The 15,281-nt window shown below is 37.8% G+C and overlaps 1 protein-coding gene across 2 annotated transcripts; it reads right to left on the bottom strand.

Moving 5' to 3' along the window:
• Window positions 1–3,731: 3,731 nt before the first annotated feature.
• Window positions 3,732–14,846, bottom strand: LOC138209099 (tetraspanin-5). Of its 2 annotated transcripts, XR_011179136.1 has the most exons (11): window positions 14,410–14,846; window positions 11,866–11,916; window positions 10,411–10,557; window positions 10,150–10,320; window positions 9,887–10,012; window positions 8,060–8,107; window positions 7,267–7,383; window positions 7,119–7,180; window positions 5,969–6,017; window positions 5,781–5,857; window positions 3,732–4,038 (listed from the first exon to the last, which is right to left on the bottom strand). XR_011179136.1 is itself a non-coding variant. In XM_069167462.1 (10 exons), exons 1-9 carry the CDS (start codon window positions 14,491–14,493, stop codon window positions 6,005–6,007), a joined length of 819 nt encoding a protein of 272 aa, XP_069023563.1. In that variant the 5' UTR covers window positions 14,494–14,846; the 3' UTR covers window positions 3,732–5,857; window positions 5,969–6,004. The 2 variants fall into 2 exon arrangements, 1 of the variants encoding a protein (XP_069023563.1); XM_069167462.1 differs by having other exon boundaries at window positions 3,732–5,857.
• Window positions 14,847–15,281: the final 435 nt, after the last annotated feature.

Genomic DNA, 15,281 nt, shown 5'->3' with positions numbered 1-15,281 from the left:
GGTAGATTTCAGCTGTGGGTCAGTCTTCTATTGTACGTTATTCTCTACTACATTTATATGACAGTTTAGGTAAACTACTTTCAGATTATTTGACAGAATGGATAATGAAGAAAGCTTTTATAATACAACACATTGTTAAAGATTAAACCAGTAGATTCCAACTTTTTTTTAGTTTAGATGCCTTACAAAAAGCTGCGAGTAGTTGTGGACACATTTTAGATGTCTGAGTTGACCAGTAAAACAATGAAAACCACCAATGTAGCTGTTAAATTTAAACACAAAATGACCAATATGAAAATATATGGAAGCTGAACAATATTTTAAATTTTGGGACTATGTCTGAAATGTGTGTAGTCATTATAACATTATATTCTTTAGATTGATGATTTTTGTAGATCCATTAATGTAAATACATGTTTTAATATATAATCTACTAATGTTAATTTGCTGGATAATACAGCAGTTTTACCACAAGACTGATATGTGTAATTGCTGCTCAGTCTGACGATGCTGTGGGCATCCTCAGCTCTAATCTACTGCAAATACAGGACAGAAAGGAGAGAAAATGAAATAGACAACAACATTGTTTGAAAAAGAATAAAAATGGTAATACCAAAATGTAAAAATGATCTCTTTGTAAAAGACTTGTGTTCAAAACATGCAAGTAAAAGTACATAAACATAAAATGTACTTAAATATCTGTACACAAAGTAGGCCTATTTATTATGCAGCCATGTTACTGTTATATCATGTATATCATTACATCTGGTGACTACAATATATAGCTGTTTAAACAGTATGCATTGTACTTCTTGTAAACTCTTCATCTGTAAAATATAAAAGCTGCAGTTGTCAAATCAGTTTAGAGGATGCAAAACTGAAATATAAAATAAATCAAATGAATATATCACAAAACTAAATTTGATCACAGTACTTGAGTAAATGTTCTAAGTTACATTTTCTCACTGAACTCTAATCAGCAACAACAGCAGATGTGAATGTGACTGAGCAGCCAGTGGATGTCAGTGTTTGTCTGCTGCTGGAGACTGTCTTCTTCTGAAATGGTTACCAGTTCAGAGCTTCTACAGATGAATCTGCTGAACACAAACAGACGCGCTCTTCAGCACTGATCTTAGTGTGTTTGTCTCTGTGGGATGAGATTGTGATCTCCAGCACAGATATTTCTCCTTAACTGATGATTTCTCTGCTGTCACAAAACAAGACGTCTCCAACTCATAGGAAGCAGTTCGGTCAGTAGATAATTCTACTAGTTCTGTCAATTTCCAACTCCAGCCAGCAGTCAGGAGCTGCTGCTGGGTTTCTCGCAGTATCTGTCATAGATCATCACTGAACTCAAGATAAAGTAGCAAGATGTATGTCATAACCACAGACTGTATGTACAGTGGTGTGCCACGGTTTGTGAACAGTGTAGAATTTTCTATATTTCTGCTTAAATAAGTCCTAAAATCCTAAAATGTGATAAACAGAACCCAATTAAATACAAGAGATAAAAGGATTATATTTGCTCATTTATTCACTAAGGAAAATCATCCAACATTGCAACTGTGAGTGGCATTCGATATCTGGTGTGACTCCCTTGTGCTGCAATAACTGCAACTAAACATATCCAGTAACTGTTGATCAATCCTGCACATCAGCTTTGAGGAATTTTAGTCTATTGCTCCAAACAAAATAACTTCAACTCTGGGATGGTGGTTGGTTTCTTCACATGAACTAAACATTTCAAATCCTTTCACAAAATCTCTATTGAAATGAGGTTAGGACTTTGATTTGGCCATTCAAAAACGACTTCACTTCATTCTTCTTGAACCACCCTTTGATTGAAGGACGTGTGCTTCATTGTCTTTCTCTTCAGACTCAGTTCATGGAAAGATGTTCTGATAGTTTCCTTCAGTATTCACTGGTATAATTCACAATTCATTGTTCCATCATTGATGGAAAGCAAAACAGGCCCAAACCATGATACTGCCACCACCATATTTCACATTTCTTCTCTTTTAAACCAGAAAATTCTATTTGTGTCTCATCAGTCCACAAAACATTTTTCCAACAGCTGTCTCGCTTGTCCACGTGATGTTTGGCAAACTGTAGATGGGCAGCGATGGTTTTTTTGGAGAGCAGGGGATTTCTACTTGTAACCCTGCCATTCACACCATTATTGTTCAGTGTTCTCCTGATGGTGAACTCATGAACAGCACTAATTAATGTGAGAGAGGCCGTCGGTTGCATAGAAGTTAACCTGGGTTCCTTTGAGACCTTGTGAACTATTACACACTTTGCTCTTGGGGAACTTTGTACACCAATCAGTCTGACAGTCTGACTGTGGATTGGTAGAGGCTAAACTCTCTAGAGATGGTTTTGTAACGTTTTTCAGCCTGATGAAATTCAATAACTTTTTTTGATGTTCTCAGAAATCTTTGTTTGTATACACTTCCACAAACATGGTGTGAAACCAGGGTGCCCGCTCACACCTGATTTTCGTCACATTGATTGAAAACACCTGAATTTAACCTTCAAATAAACTGCTGATCCTGGAGGTTTACTACGACTCACAGATGTGTAAAACTGGATTATTTTCCCCAATAACTAAATGACCAAATATATATATATCTTTCTGCCATTTGTTTAATTGGATTCTCTTTTTCTTTTTTTAGGACTTGTGTGGAATTCTGATGTTTTTTAATTTTTATGCAGAAATGTAGATGAAACATTACTGTTTTTGTTGACTTCTGAAGCAGGATTAAAAAAAAGAATAAGATGGAGGGTACGTACATGAATGACACAAACTTATCTTATCACATGTGGTACATTAAAACACTTAAGTTACTGTCAAAGTACTGAAAAGTATCACAATGCAAAAGACTTTGCTGTTCGCTTTCTAGAAAAGGACCAGAAATAATACAGAGGACTCTGGGCAAAGGTCACATCGTAAGTTTGCAATCAATGCCCGATAACAGCAAACAGATACTCTTATCAAAGCTGGGTATCTAAACGACAAATTATCTGTGATGTGTTGAAATAAAAGTGTGTGCGTCCGTGCACATATGTGCACTCAAATCTACGCACAAGATGCTGTCAGTGTGAGATTGCATGCGGAAAACAACAATGGTGAGTGGGAGTGAAAAAAAGCCAGGCATTTTTATGCCTCTGTGTGTGTGTGTGTGTGTGTGTGTATGTGTGTGTGTGTGTGTGTGTAAATATATATATAGAACCTACTATAAATGTCTATATACGGTTGATAAAACAAGTGCTGCTTTTAATTCTGTTCATTAGCCATTGATGACCAATAAGTTATCAAATCATACGTTATATCATATATTATTAAACACTAGATGGAGGTAGTGAGTAATTCTTCACTCTTGGTAGCAGAACCGTTTGACTAGAAGAAAATTCCTCTGCAGTACCGAAATTAATGTTTACTGTAATAATTTATCAACAACCACATCATCATTAAGTGTATTTACTTAATAAAAAATAAAAAAGACGAGTGGCTCACTGTCAATAGGAGGTTGTAAAAGTGCAATTATTCTTGTTGCTGTTCTGACATTTTCTTTATTTTTTGAGCAATAATGGACATGTTTCCCTGCCTGCATGTAGTATCACTTCTTCTGAGACTAAGCTGCATTAAACTGTATATAATATTGTAAAATGTTGGCTGAGATCAGCAAAACATGATCTCACTATCTTGATAAAGCCTACAAAGACAGAAGTATACAAAGAACCACATTTATTCAGATATATATTTACATCTTGACACAACTGAGTTATTTACAAGAATTAGGAGCACACATGAAACAAAAGTATAGTTATAATCAGGAGTATGTAGAAATCACAAATATGGCACTAAGTGGTACAAAAGAGTGTGATCAGTAAACACTGACAATCATATGAAGCTGTTAGTGGAAAAAAAAAAAAAAAAAGGATAACTGACCGCTTTATATCCTTTACTGTAAAAAAAACCAACCTGAATAATACTGTTTAGCATCTTTTTGTAAGAGGGTGGTCAGTTCATCAAGGCTGCAGAAGAAAAAGGAAAAGTTGTGTGAAACTTGCTGTAATTTCACAAGTTTACATGCTTTGTGGTAATTTCTAATATCAATGTTTAAATTGAAAGTAATGCTGGTGCCAGAGCCTGTGTGCTCTACTCTCAAGTACTGTGTGTATGTAGGCTATAAATCATTACTAAATTCAGATTAAGTGCCAACAAACAGTACCAACATGCCTTGAAAATATCTTGAAGCCCAAATTTAGAGTGAAAACTTACAAATTAAAACGGAAAAGAAAATTCAACAAACAACAAAGGTTGATCAACATCAGGCAGATTTCATCAAAGAAACATATCGGTAACAATTGCACAGAGGAAAATGAATGAACAAACACAAATCAACAGTAAGAACATGTGCAAGGAAGGGCACCACACCTAAAATGTGCTGAAAGACATTTTCTGTCAAGCTGCTTTTACAACAAAGTATTTGACAATTATGGAGCACCATGAAATTACAAATGCAGTTTTTTTTTTATGGAAAGTGCCCCCTCCAGTGGTTGCTGCTCGACTAAAATAACAGTCTGTCTTGACAAAAGCTGAATGGCTGCAATGAGCTTCATCACTCCTTCAGAAAGATTAAAGTGCTTAAGGCTGAGTTTTGATTAGATGCCACATCTTTAGCTTTCTTTTAGTATTATTTTATGTCACTACAAAAACTCCTTCAAACTGCAACTTTACAAAGCCTACCACATCCATCGCGTCTCTTCATGATACTACATGTAACTATAGCCCAACAAAACTCTGCTGACAAACTGTGTCTGAATGAGTATGATCATCTCACAGATGTAAATAAATCTAAAGTTAATTCTCCAAAGCTTTAAGTAGATTCCATCAAACATTCAACAAAGTGCTAACCAGCCGTTTCAATCTAAACTAGTGACTATTTTACATATATTTAAAAATACTTCACGTTAATGAAATACAGATAGGAGAGCCAATGTCCTGTCAGGAGACAAGAGGCATGCAGTGCATTTCCAGAATCACCTTTATCTTTGTACACAACCTTTCATGCAGCTGTTAAAAACTGCAGTTGAGAGACATATAAAACCAAGGCCCTTTTTCTCTAAATGAAGCTCGACCTCAGACAAAGTGAACTCCACCTTCATTTATTGTTCACAAAAGAAATTACGTTTTCCTCAGTTCAGTTTCTACACAAAGGCGTTACCCTTACGTAGTTGTTTATACTGTGGTCATTCTCTGCTGTAAGGAGAGAATGGTTGCACTTCCCCCACATTATTCTGATATAAGGGCTATAGTAAGTATCTCCTTAAATCAATCCCAAGCATCTTGGATGATGTTAAGCTCAGGATCCAGTGATGGTGCCTTTGCAAGATAGTGTCAGGGTGGAACATTTACATAGAGAGGTGAGCCCTAGTATTACAATGGCAAAATCACCACAAAAACTGATAAGAAACAAGCAGACCTGCCTTATTACAGGATCCTAAACTTTGTCAAAATCTGCCATTTTCAACATGTATAGATTGTTAGCTAAGAAGTTGTTGCTGTTTCCTGTTGCCACAGGGATTTTAAAAACGGTAACACACAGATAGTGGAAGGTGAGGAGAATCTTGAACTAGTCGACCAATGACCGGTTCATACCAACAGTCCACATCTGGTGAGTCAACTGAATTTATTTTGTGAAAACCAAACTGCATTTCAGAGGTTGCGCTTCATTTAGAATAACTCTAAAAATATTTCAAAATTTACTATTTACATGTGAATGAGACTCTTCATCCTGGACACAATATCTGATTAATTTCCCTTCACTGCCAGCGTCCAAACTGTAGAGTCCTGAAGAAAAAAAAAAAAACATGTCAGTACAAACACTGTCCACACGGGGGCGGGGGAGTGATCACTCAACAGTTTATACTGCAATGTTAATGAAGAAATCTGTTCATGTACCTGTTACATCCTTCATGCCTTTGAGAACTGGAGATCTTAGGTAAACAAACTGCACAAAAAGAGAAAGCAGATTTTAAAACATGTGCAATAAAATCAAGACATAAAATGCAAAATTGATCCCAAGATTTGTGAGCAGCACTGTGAGGTAGATTAAGGGTTTCTGGCAAATCTTCATCTACCTGCAAAGCGTACAGACCCTGAAAAAGATGAAAATCTCCAAAGCTTTTAAGGCTGTACTTTGGCATGGCAGGGATTTGAGCTAAATGCTAATAACAACATGCTAATGTGCTGACAATGCCAACATGCCAGCATTCAAAAAGTGATTGCAGGTTCTTGATCATAAACCAAAGTTCTGGATTGTCACATCTCTGCTTTTAGCCATGTTTGTTTTCCTGTGTATCAGCCTTTCCAACCACCAAAGGTCCTCAGTGTTTCTGTCCGTCATGTGACCTGTCTGCCCACCTCACCTGCTCCTAGTTCCCGTCTTCTGCTCACCTGTTTCCACTTCCCTCATTACACCCCCATGCCTCATTTCTCAGATTGTCACTTGGTTTTCATGTCATTGTTGTCCACCTATTACCTTGTGCTTCTTTTGTACCCTGCCAGTTCTTGTTCTGTGCCTGGCTGCCATGTTTTACTCCCTGTCTGGTTCAGCAAGCTTGTATGAAAACCTTTGCAACCTCAAGTAAATCGGTTTGCAACTTTTGCCGGCTGTTTCCTGTGTCGTGCTTTTGGCTCGCCTGAACTGAACCGTGACATTAGACATTGGACCTGCCGATGGCACCTGATAAGTCATGACATAACCAATTATGTGACATTTAATGCAATAGTTAAAAGTCTGGATACTTTGACGCAAAACTGTCAGTCTGCTTGTGGCGCAACAGGGAAAGTCAATAGGACCTTGTCTGTGGATCTAAAATGTGTGTATGAAACTTTATGATGAGCCAGCAGCTGTCAAGATATTTCAGTCTGGGCTATAAAACAAACCAATGCCATCTGTAAAGCCCTGCTACTAGCACTGCACATGCCAAACAGGCTCATATGTAATTCAAAATGTAATTTTATTACTATATTATGACTGATTTATGAAAAATAATTAGTTGCATCCGAAATAAAATTGTGTTTCTATGAATGAACTTTTGCTACCTACCAACTCTCTCTCACAGCTTCAATGTCGCTCACGAGATTCTGCGCTAAGCAGATCCCAAAAATCTGGAACCAGAAACAAAAAAAACAAACACGTTAGGTTAATTAGAAATCAACAGACCAGATGTGTTCCTGCTCGCACAGTTCCCCACCTGCAGTAATGCAATTCCAATAAAGATGCCTGCCACCACTGTCAGGTTGTCTTGAAGCCACTTCTCAAACTGTGGTACGCAGCCTTTGATGTAAATGAAGGTCCTCTGCTCAGAGTCCTGACAAAACATTTACAGGTCAAACCAAACCTACAGCCTGATAATCACAGGATGATGAAAAACCTTTTCAAATATAGTTGTGTTGGGCCTGAGTTTGCTTTGTATATCCTGACAGCGTAGTTATTTTTTATTTTAGCACACGACTCCCCTCTCCATTTTGTGGTCTCATCAAAAGCCGTTCACAATAAAAATCCCTCTGATATAATGTTAGCCAGTTATGAACACACACTCGGCTCACTGTTCTCCTGCTCCAACTCTCTTTAAAACTGCTTTGCTCACATGTGAAGTCAAGAAAACAAACAGGGCCTTTTCCTTACATTATGCTACAGTGGAGCACATTATGCTACAGTGGAGCACGGCCAAAGCTAATGGGGGAGGGGTTTCAATTCCCACTGCATTGCTGCCGCATGAGTAATACCACACGGCCCGGAGTACTGATGGAGAGCCAGCTGCTGTAGTTCGAAGAGTGAGGAGTTGAGAAACATATTGAAGCAGTATAGTCCTCCTTCAGTATGTTTCCAGGGTGGAGTACCTGATGACCTCATGCAGTCAAATAAACCGGCTCAAGGCAAAATAAACCAGAGCAATTCACAGCTCCTCCTCTTTTATATTCCCAGTTACCTTTTAAATGAGGGTCTCTGTTATAAATGTATGTAAGTTTGCGGTCGCAGCTCACCGTTTTTGCTCGAATGTCGTATCCACACTGAGTGTTTATGACATCCTCCTGTGAAGAGAAGATGGTTTCATATTGTTCAAAACATAATAACAGGGCAACTGGAAATACAACATTGAGAAAAATGTAAACAAAGGGCCATTTTCAGGTCATTATTTTGGTTGTTTTAATAATTATTGTGATCAATTTTGCAGAAAAACTATCTTTGCATGTTTATATGTTTGCTTGCCTCAAACTCCACTTTTAGTTCACTAGGAACACTGCTGTTCGTTGCATTAGTGTTTTATTTCTGGATGTATGTGTTCTGGACAGCGGCACTTTCAATCAACTCAACCTTCATTACACAAGATAACACCACGGCAGCACATTTCAGATTAGAAACTTGGATTTGAGTCAGATATAATAAAAAAAATAAAAAAAAAACACGATTTGAAGTTCGACTTTGACCCTGCTACTGTGGGGCAGAAGTTCTGGCCTCTGAAATCCTGAAACCATAAATAAGATACTGACAGGCAGGTTATAGTTATAGTGTGAAATCTTAATTAAAGGGTTTGATCTCAAGTTATGCATCTAAAGTAAAACACTGTTGTCACAGCTCTGAAAAATGTTTAAAGGAAAAGCCTGGCAGTATTCTATATTTTCTTTATGGTCAACAAATGTCATGAGGAATATGAATGATGTTGATACAACTAATTATCTATCACCTGTGTGGTCAAAGCCTGACAAAGAGAATCTCGTTCTTAAGTGGCCTAAAGCTCTATTGTTGTCCAAAAACTATTAAAAACAAAGAAAGGTACTATTTACTCATGGTTGAGTAACATCTTTAAAAACCACAATGCTCGTTTGTTTTAGGATGTTTACATTTTTATCAATGAATACTATATGTTTGTGACATCTTTTTTTATATTTATGTCTTGGCCGGGCAACATGGGATTTCGAGAGTCACAAACAAGGCAGGGAAATCAGAAACTATTAAGGGACCTAAGCCCATATTCTTCTATTATGGTATTTGATAAATATTAAAAAAAAAATTAAAGCCTGTTTTCGTTAATTATGTGTCCTTTGAATAGTCAGCATTCAGAGGCATGAAATACTTTGCAACTTTGCTGATGAAGATCTAAGACTTGACTTGAGACGTGCTTTGACAAGACATGACTTGGACTTGCCCTCAAAGACGCCATCATGTAGACCTAAAATTTTTAAGGCTCAGCCTGAAAATGTTCTAATGCGGTTGAGGATTCAGCCTTAAATGATACCTCTGGGAACATCATGTGTTATTAAAGGGCTATTTTATATCTTAACACTAACAGTTTGCATAATTGGTAATGTTTCTTTCAAAGCAGATGACCTTGGTAGAACAGCATTCCCGGGTTAGAAAATAAAAGACTCTCTGCAACTTTTATTACAGTGAAACAAGTCTGTTTCGCTGCAGTACACAGCTGTCAATGCTTTGCACAGAGAGCAACAGTTACAGTATTTTTTTATCCAAAAAAAACGCCTTGCTCAAGATCTCCTCCCATCTGCTTTCAGACTTTGCTGTGCTGGCAGAGCCTGAGAGGACTAAACAGGGGCCTGAATGTCCTGTTGGACGGCAGCCATGATAATTGATAGCGTCAGCCAGCCTTCTGGAGGACACAGATAACCAAGCTATCTGTCACAGAGGAACTTCACTATTTCCGCTCAAACCAGCAGCAGTCTGAAGGTTTCAACAACTTAAAAATGTATTTACTTAGTCGAAATTCCTACTCTGAGACACAAACACACCAAATTACACCCATGTGCTTGTTGACCACAATGAGGATGAACAGGGTGTGACATAGAAAGACATACCGCTGGATCTTTGGTGCAGCAGGAAAACGGCACACCACATTTCTCACGACTCGGGTTCGAATCAGTGCAGTTGAAGTAGATGTTCAAATTCCAGTCGTCAGCTCCAAAAGCCCCACAGCACTCCCACTACAAGGTTAAATAGACAAAGAAGCCTCACGTATATGTTAACAATGTCCCACGGAAATGAAGAACCATGGATAACACAAGGTAAAAATAACAGTGGAGTGAAATCAGTAGAGTGGATAAAGAAACACAGCGCTCACATATTCCTGGGTGAAGTCTATCAGGTTCTGCAGATCAATATCATCTCTGTAGGCCCGAATGTTGTTGTTAATGAAAAAGTTAAGCTGGTCCTTGATCCAGTCTTTGAAGACAAAGGCCAGGACTCCTGCAGTCAGCTCCAGAAAGAAGATGATGCCCAGGAACACGGAGAACTGAAATACACAAACATTCACAATTCTCTGACTTTAAGAAATGCCAAGGAAGACAGAAAAATGTCTGAGAAAGCCTTTAGGGGAACATACAAACTTTAGCAGGAAAGAGTTTTCCCGCAGCGCTCCGATGCAACCAGCAAACCCGAGTATGAACATCACACCGCCGACCACGAGGAAGAGCCAGACAGGGTCGAAGCCCCCGAGGTCGGTGATGGATGAGATGTTGGAGAGAACCCCCTGGTGAAGAAACAAAAGAGCGACGGGTCAGAAGGGTCACGTCATTCAAAACTGAAATCACAACAAAGTCCACTGAATGTCCTCACTTCAACTATTCCTAAGTAAAGAAATAATTTGTTGACTTGTATGTATCAACCTCTCTCAAAACGCAACTTTAACAATGTGACATCAGAGCTTATGAAATTAGATGTTAATAAAATCAACCAAAAGAAAATGAATAAAGTATTTAGACTTTAGCTTAAAGAAAATGTTTAACATGTAGAGAAATATGCTAATTCACATTCTTTGAGTTGAGAATTAGTTGCAAATATTGCCACTGTTTTCATGTCTGTACAGTAAATATGTATCCAGTTAGCTTAGCTTAGCACAAAGAGAGCACAGAGGGAAAAAAAAAAAAAGGGAAACAACTGTGGTTCTGCCCGTGGTAAAGAAATCCTATCACACTTTTAAAAGGGACCTAATAAATATATTGTGTACATTTGTGTACAAGTGTAAAAAAAAAAAAAAAGAGCTTTAAACTGTAGTATGTTTTCTTCGAGTAAATCCTGGTTGACAGACAACCACTTGCAGCCAACAAAGAGCCGTATGATACGTAACGTCTTACACTTTGGTTTGTATACTGACAAAACAAAAAAAGATATAACACGTAAAGTGATGAGCTTCAGAGGTGCTGTTAAGTGTATTTTGTTACATCTGGGCAGACCGAGGCCAGCTGTTTATCAGTTTCTAGTTTTTGTGCTAAGCTGACATGCGAGTGGCCTCAGATCTTTAACTCTTGACAAGAAAAGTTCTGGACTATTCCTTTAATTTTTTTTTTTATCAAGCACAATTTCTTGGCTTTCAGCATTCAAATGTGAGAACATGCACTTTTTCAACAGTAAATTGAATATCTTTGGGTTTTGGACAGTTGGTCCATACATACAGTACAAAGACATTTGAGGACATCGCCTAGGGGTTTAGGAAACTAGACATTTTTTACTATCTTGTTCAATCTTCTTCAAATGATCTTCAGTGAAAGTCAAGACACTCTCACGAGACTGTGTCGGCTTTTTTTTTTTTTTTAGCCCCAGCAGTGAGAGGACACAATGAATGAATCTGTGAAATTCATCAGATCCATTCAGAGTCCATTGTTCACGAGGGCGTCCCACAGGAAAGCATCACATTCCTTTCTGATTAAGCAAGGCCGCTGTGACCATTTCAAATGGGTATGAATGAAAAATGGTGAATGTACGTGAATATTTGCAGATGTCTACGAGTGAAAAGATGAATTAATGCAGCTTCTTGTCCCTTCAATATACAAAGACATACCTTTTCACTCCATGCCCACAACCCGATTCCGAGGAACGCCACTCCAAGGAACTGACAGAGACGAAGAAAGAGACAAGAGAGCAGGATTATTTTTCAACAAGTAGTCATGACACAGAAACACAGAGAGAAACCACAGAGATTTTCCTGGCTGGGGTACATGACAAAATATTTCTGATCTGAGTCTGCAGAAGCAGCAGGAGGCTCCCACGTTAGAATGAATCTTAAACAGCCTGAATGTATTATGATGGCATGACTGTACAAGTTTCCACCTACACTGTAAAAGCAGGAATCAGGATACTATTATTAAAGTATTATGTCTACTTTAATTTAACCCTATTTGGTCATTTGTGTTTGTGAAGCACACTGTAAGTTGTTTTTGGAAAGTGCTATACAGTTATTATGGGATTTGTTTTGTGCAAATTCCAAAATTGGAATTATTTGTAATTATTAGTCTTTAACAGTAATAATGTATTAATCATATGTTTATTAATTATGTTAATCTTTTAATAAACTCCTCATTCAGTTTTGAGCTGTTGGTCGGGCTAAACAATTTACTGACATTTTGACTAAGTACTTCATTGTTTGATCTAAAAAAAGAATTGGTAGAACAATTAATAATGAAAATAATGTTGTTGCAGCACTTTAAGCCCTCATCCATATTAGTGCTGCAGAAGACATTTAGTCTCATTCTTGAATAATCAGCCCATTATTTTGTCGATTGAATGTTTAATCGCTTGGCTTTTGTCCAAGGTGATGTCTTGATTTCTCTGTTTAAGAGTCCTGAACCCAAATTCTTCTTCTTACTCTAATAAAAAAATAAAAAATTACACTTTAACAATGCACTTTGCACTTTAAAGATGCTGATGCTTGTGTTTTATCTTTTATGTATTTATTAATGTCTTGTTTTATTTCAGTAATGTCTTGTTTTATCCGAGTTGTTTTTATACATCTTTTACCTTGTTCTGCTGCTGAACTGAAGAGTTGCCAACTCAATTTCGTTGTATTTTTTTACAATGACAATAAACTGCCTTATGCTTATGCTTAATATACAAACTGGAGAAGCAGTAAATACTCCCATTTGGAAACCTGCAACCACCTGACTGTTTCTTTAACTATTAATCGATTATCCAAATAATTGGGGCTGGCTTTCTGTCGCCAATTCATCAATCAAGTAAATATTAATAGCATCAATAAATTTAGTTTGTTTTCCCTAACACCACCTTGATAAAGCATTCCTTTCCCCAACCCTTCTGCACTGGAAAACACTGAGCCAGGTACTGTTTAAAAACTGAAACTGTAGACTGGGTTTTTCTGATTGTAACAAGCCTGCATTAATTGGGAAATTAAGAAAACACTTGTACAGGCTACGTTCTTAAGTGCTCTCACTATGAGATCATTATTTACATGCATGCTGCCTCATCAACACTTCACTGCCTGGACTCTGTGTAGCAGTTCAGTATGTCTTATATCAGTCTCATTATCCCCTACACGTCACTACACACTGTATGATCTTCTTTTTCTTCTTCTTCATGCTTTACGGCAGTTGGCATCCAGTTTATTGGTGCATTACCACCAGTTAATGCAGTTAATGCTGTATGATCTGGCTTCATGGCCTTCATGAGCTTATAGGGACAGCAGTAATGACATATTTCCATTTACAGTGGTGTAAACCCCGTTCTTATCTGTTATTTCCTCACTCCTACCAACAGCTGTTGTGACTTTCACTCCTCTACATGGCAGCTCTACAGGGTATCCAAGATTTGCTCAGAACAGCTTTCTCCTATTTTGTGTCCTGATCATTGAAAAAAAAAACCTTCAGAACACGGCATTGATTCATGATTTTATCTCCGTGTGAAAGCTCAAATACCTTATAAAAAACAACAACTGTTACTGAACAGTACTGTTGCTCTTCCGAAGGTGGATGTCTCTGTAGTCCTTTGTCTGTTTTCAACCTGCTGTATTTTCTAATTGTCTGTTTTAGTCATGCTTGAAATTATAATCTCTGAAACCTTATTATGGTATGCTATCTATGCCAGGTATCACTCAAAAAAAGAGATTCCAATCTCCAGTTTAGATTAAAAAAAATTAAGTGGTAACTGGAGGCCCAAAGTGGTGAGTTTCCTGGTCGGTCCAAAGCATGAGAGAAGGTGTTTGTTTTCCTTGTGTCACTCAGCAGAGGATGATCAGAGATGATGACAGCTCTGATTACAGTTTATCTGCCCAAAAATCAGTGACACTACAATAAGATGTATTCGGATGATATGAGGGTGCCTTGATGTAAACAAGTGGTGGTACCGTTAGGAAAGCCCTTCATCACCAGAGCTCCTCTCAATCTGGTGCTGAATACACAAACAAAAGCGCGCTGATAGGTGGCAGAGGGAGCAAGTGCACAGGAGCATACTGCAGGAGTGAAACCTTTAATGTCTCCTATGAAAACCAACCAAAGCATCACACGCCACGAAACGAGACCAGCAGCTGTTAATGGGGGATAAAAAGGCTGAGAATGCCAGGCCTGAAGTCACATACAGCAAGCAGGGGACTTACCCAAAATATGATGTTGAAACCGAAGATGAAATACTTGATGCAGCAGCTCACTTCGTGAGCCTTGAAATGCTTTCCGGACATCATTTGGATGGATTTGATCTTGAACGCCGTCCTAAAAGGGAAGGAATCACATCTACGCTTCTCTGATATTTGACAGCCTGGTTATGGAAACACCCTTTTTATTTTATTTTTTTATGGCTCGACAAACGCGCCTTCAATTGTTTCAGCGTCTAATTGTAAACATCATGTTTCCATATCTCTGCTGACAAAAGGCGCAGATGAAGCCGCGCAGGAGAGTTTAGTCCGTCTGCGTCCCTCTAAAGAGCTCAGTTTGTATCCGAGGTGGATCTCCAAAAGGTGTGACGGAAAAATAAAACAGCTGAAGTCAACCAGATTAAAACCGATGGTCTTCTATCTGACCCATAATCTAGACATGGCTGTTGTTTGATTGGCATGTCTGTAAACCAATGGGGCTCTGAGAGGGCGGGACTTCCTGCAGCAGAGCCTCTTTGCCCCATATGACATATTACGTCATACAAGTTAGAATATAATGTATTAATCACGAACTAATTACGCCTATAATAGAAGATAAGACTGTAAAATTAAACTATATTACACCCATTAGGCTTTGGAGACGCAGAGTGTTCAATATTTAATAGGGCAGTTTGATGTGGAATTAATAAACTAAAATAATCAATAAAAAATTACCATTGGTCTATATTGAAATAATGCATAATATACTCGGTATTATAACATGTTACTTTATGTTGATTGCTTTCACAACAAAAGGTCATTATTGCAAGTCATTGTGTCATTTGAATGATCTTTTTAACATGATTTCACCAATTTCTTTTTTAATTTCATAATGATAA

This window comes from Embiotoca jacksoni, unplaced genomic scaffold (genome assembly GCF_022577435.1).
Source record: "Embiotoca jacksoni isolate LCO1_2020_lvr unplaced genomic scaffold, fEmbJac1.0.p SCAF_4, whole genome shotgun sequence".
In the NCBI taxonomy this organism is placed as follows: domain Eukaryota; kingdom Metazoa; phylum Chordata; class Actinopteri; family Embiotocidae; genus Embiotoca; species Embiotoca jacksoni.
Note: the sequence above shows the minus strand (reverse complement) of the source record. Positions and strands in the feature narration are given on the sequence as shown.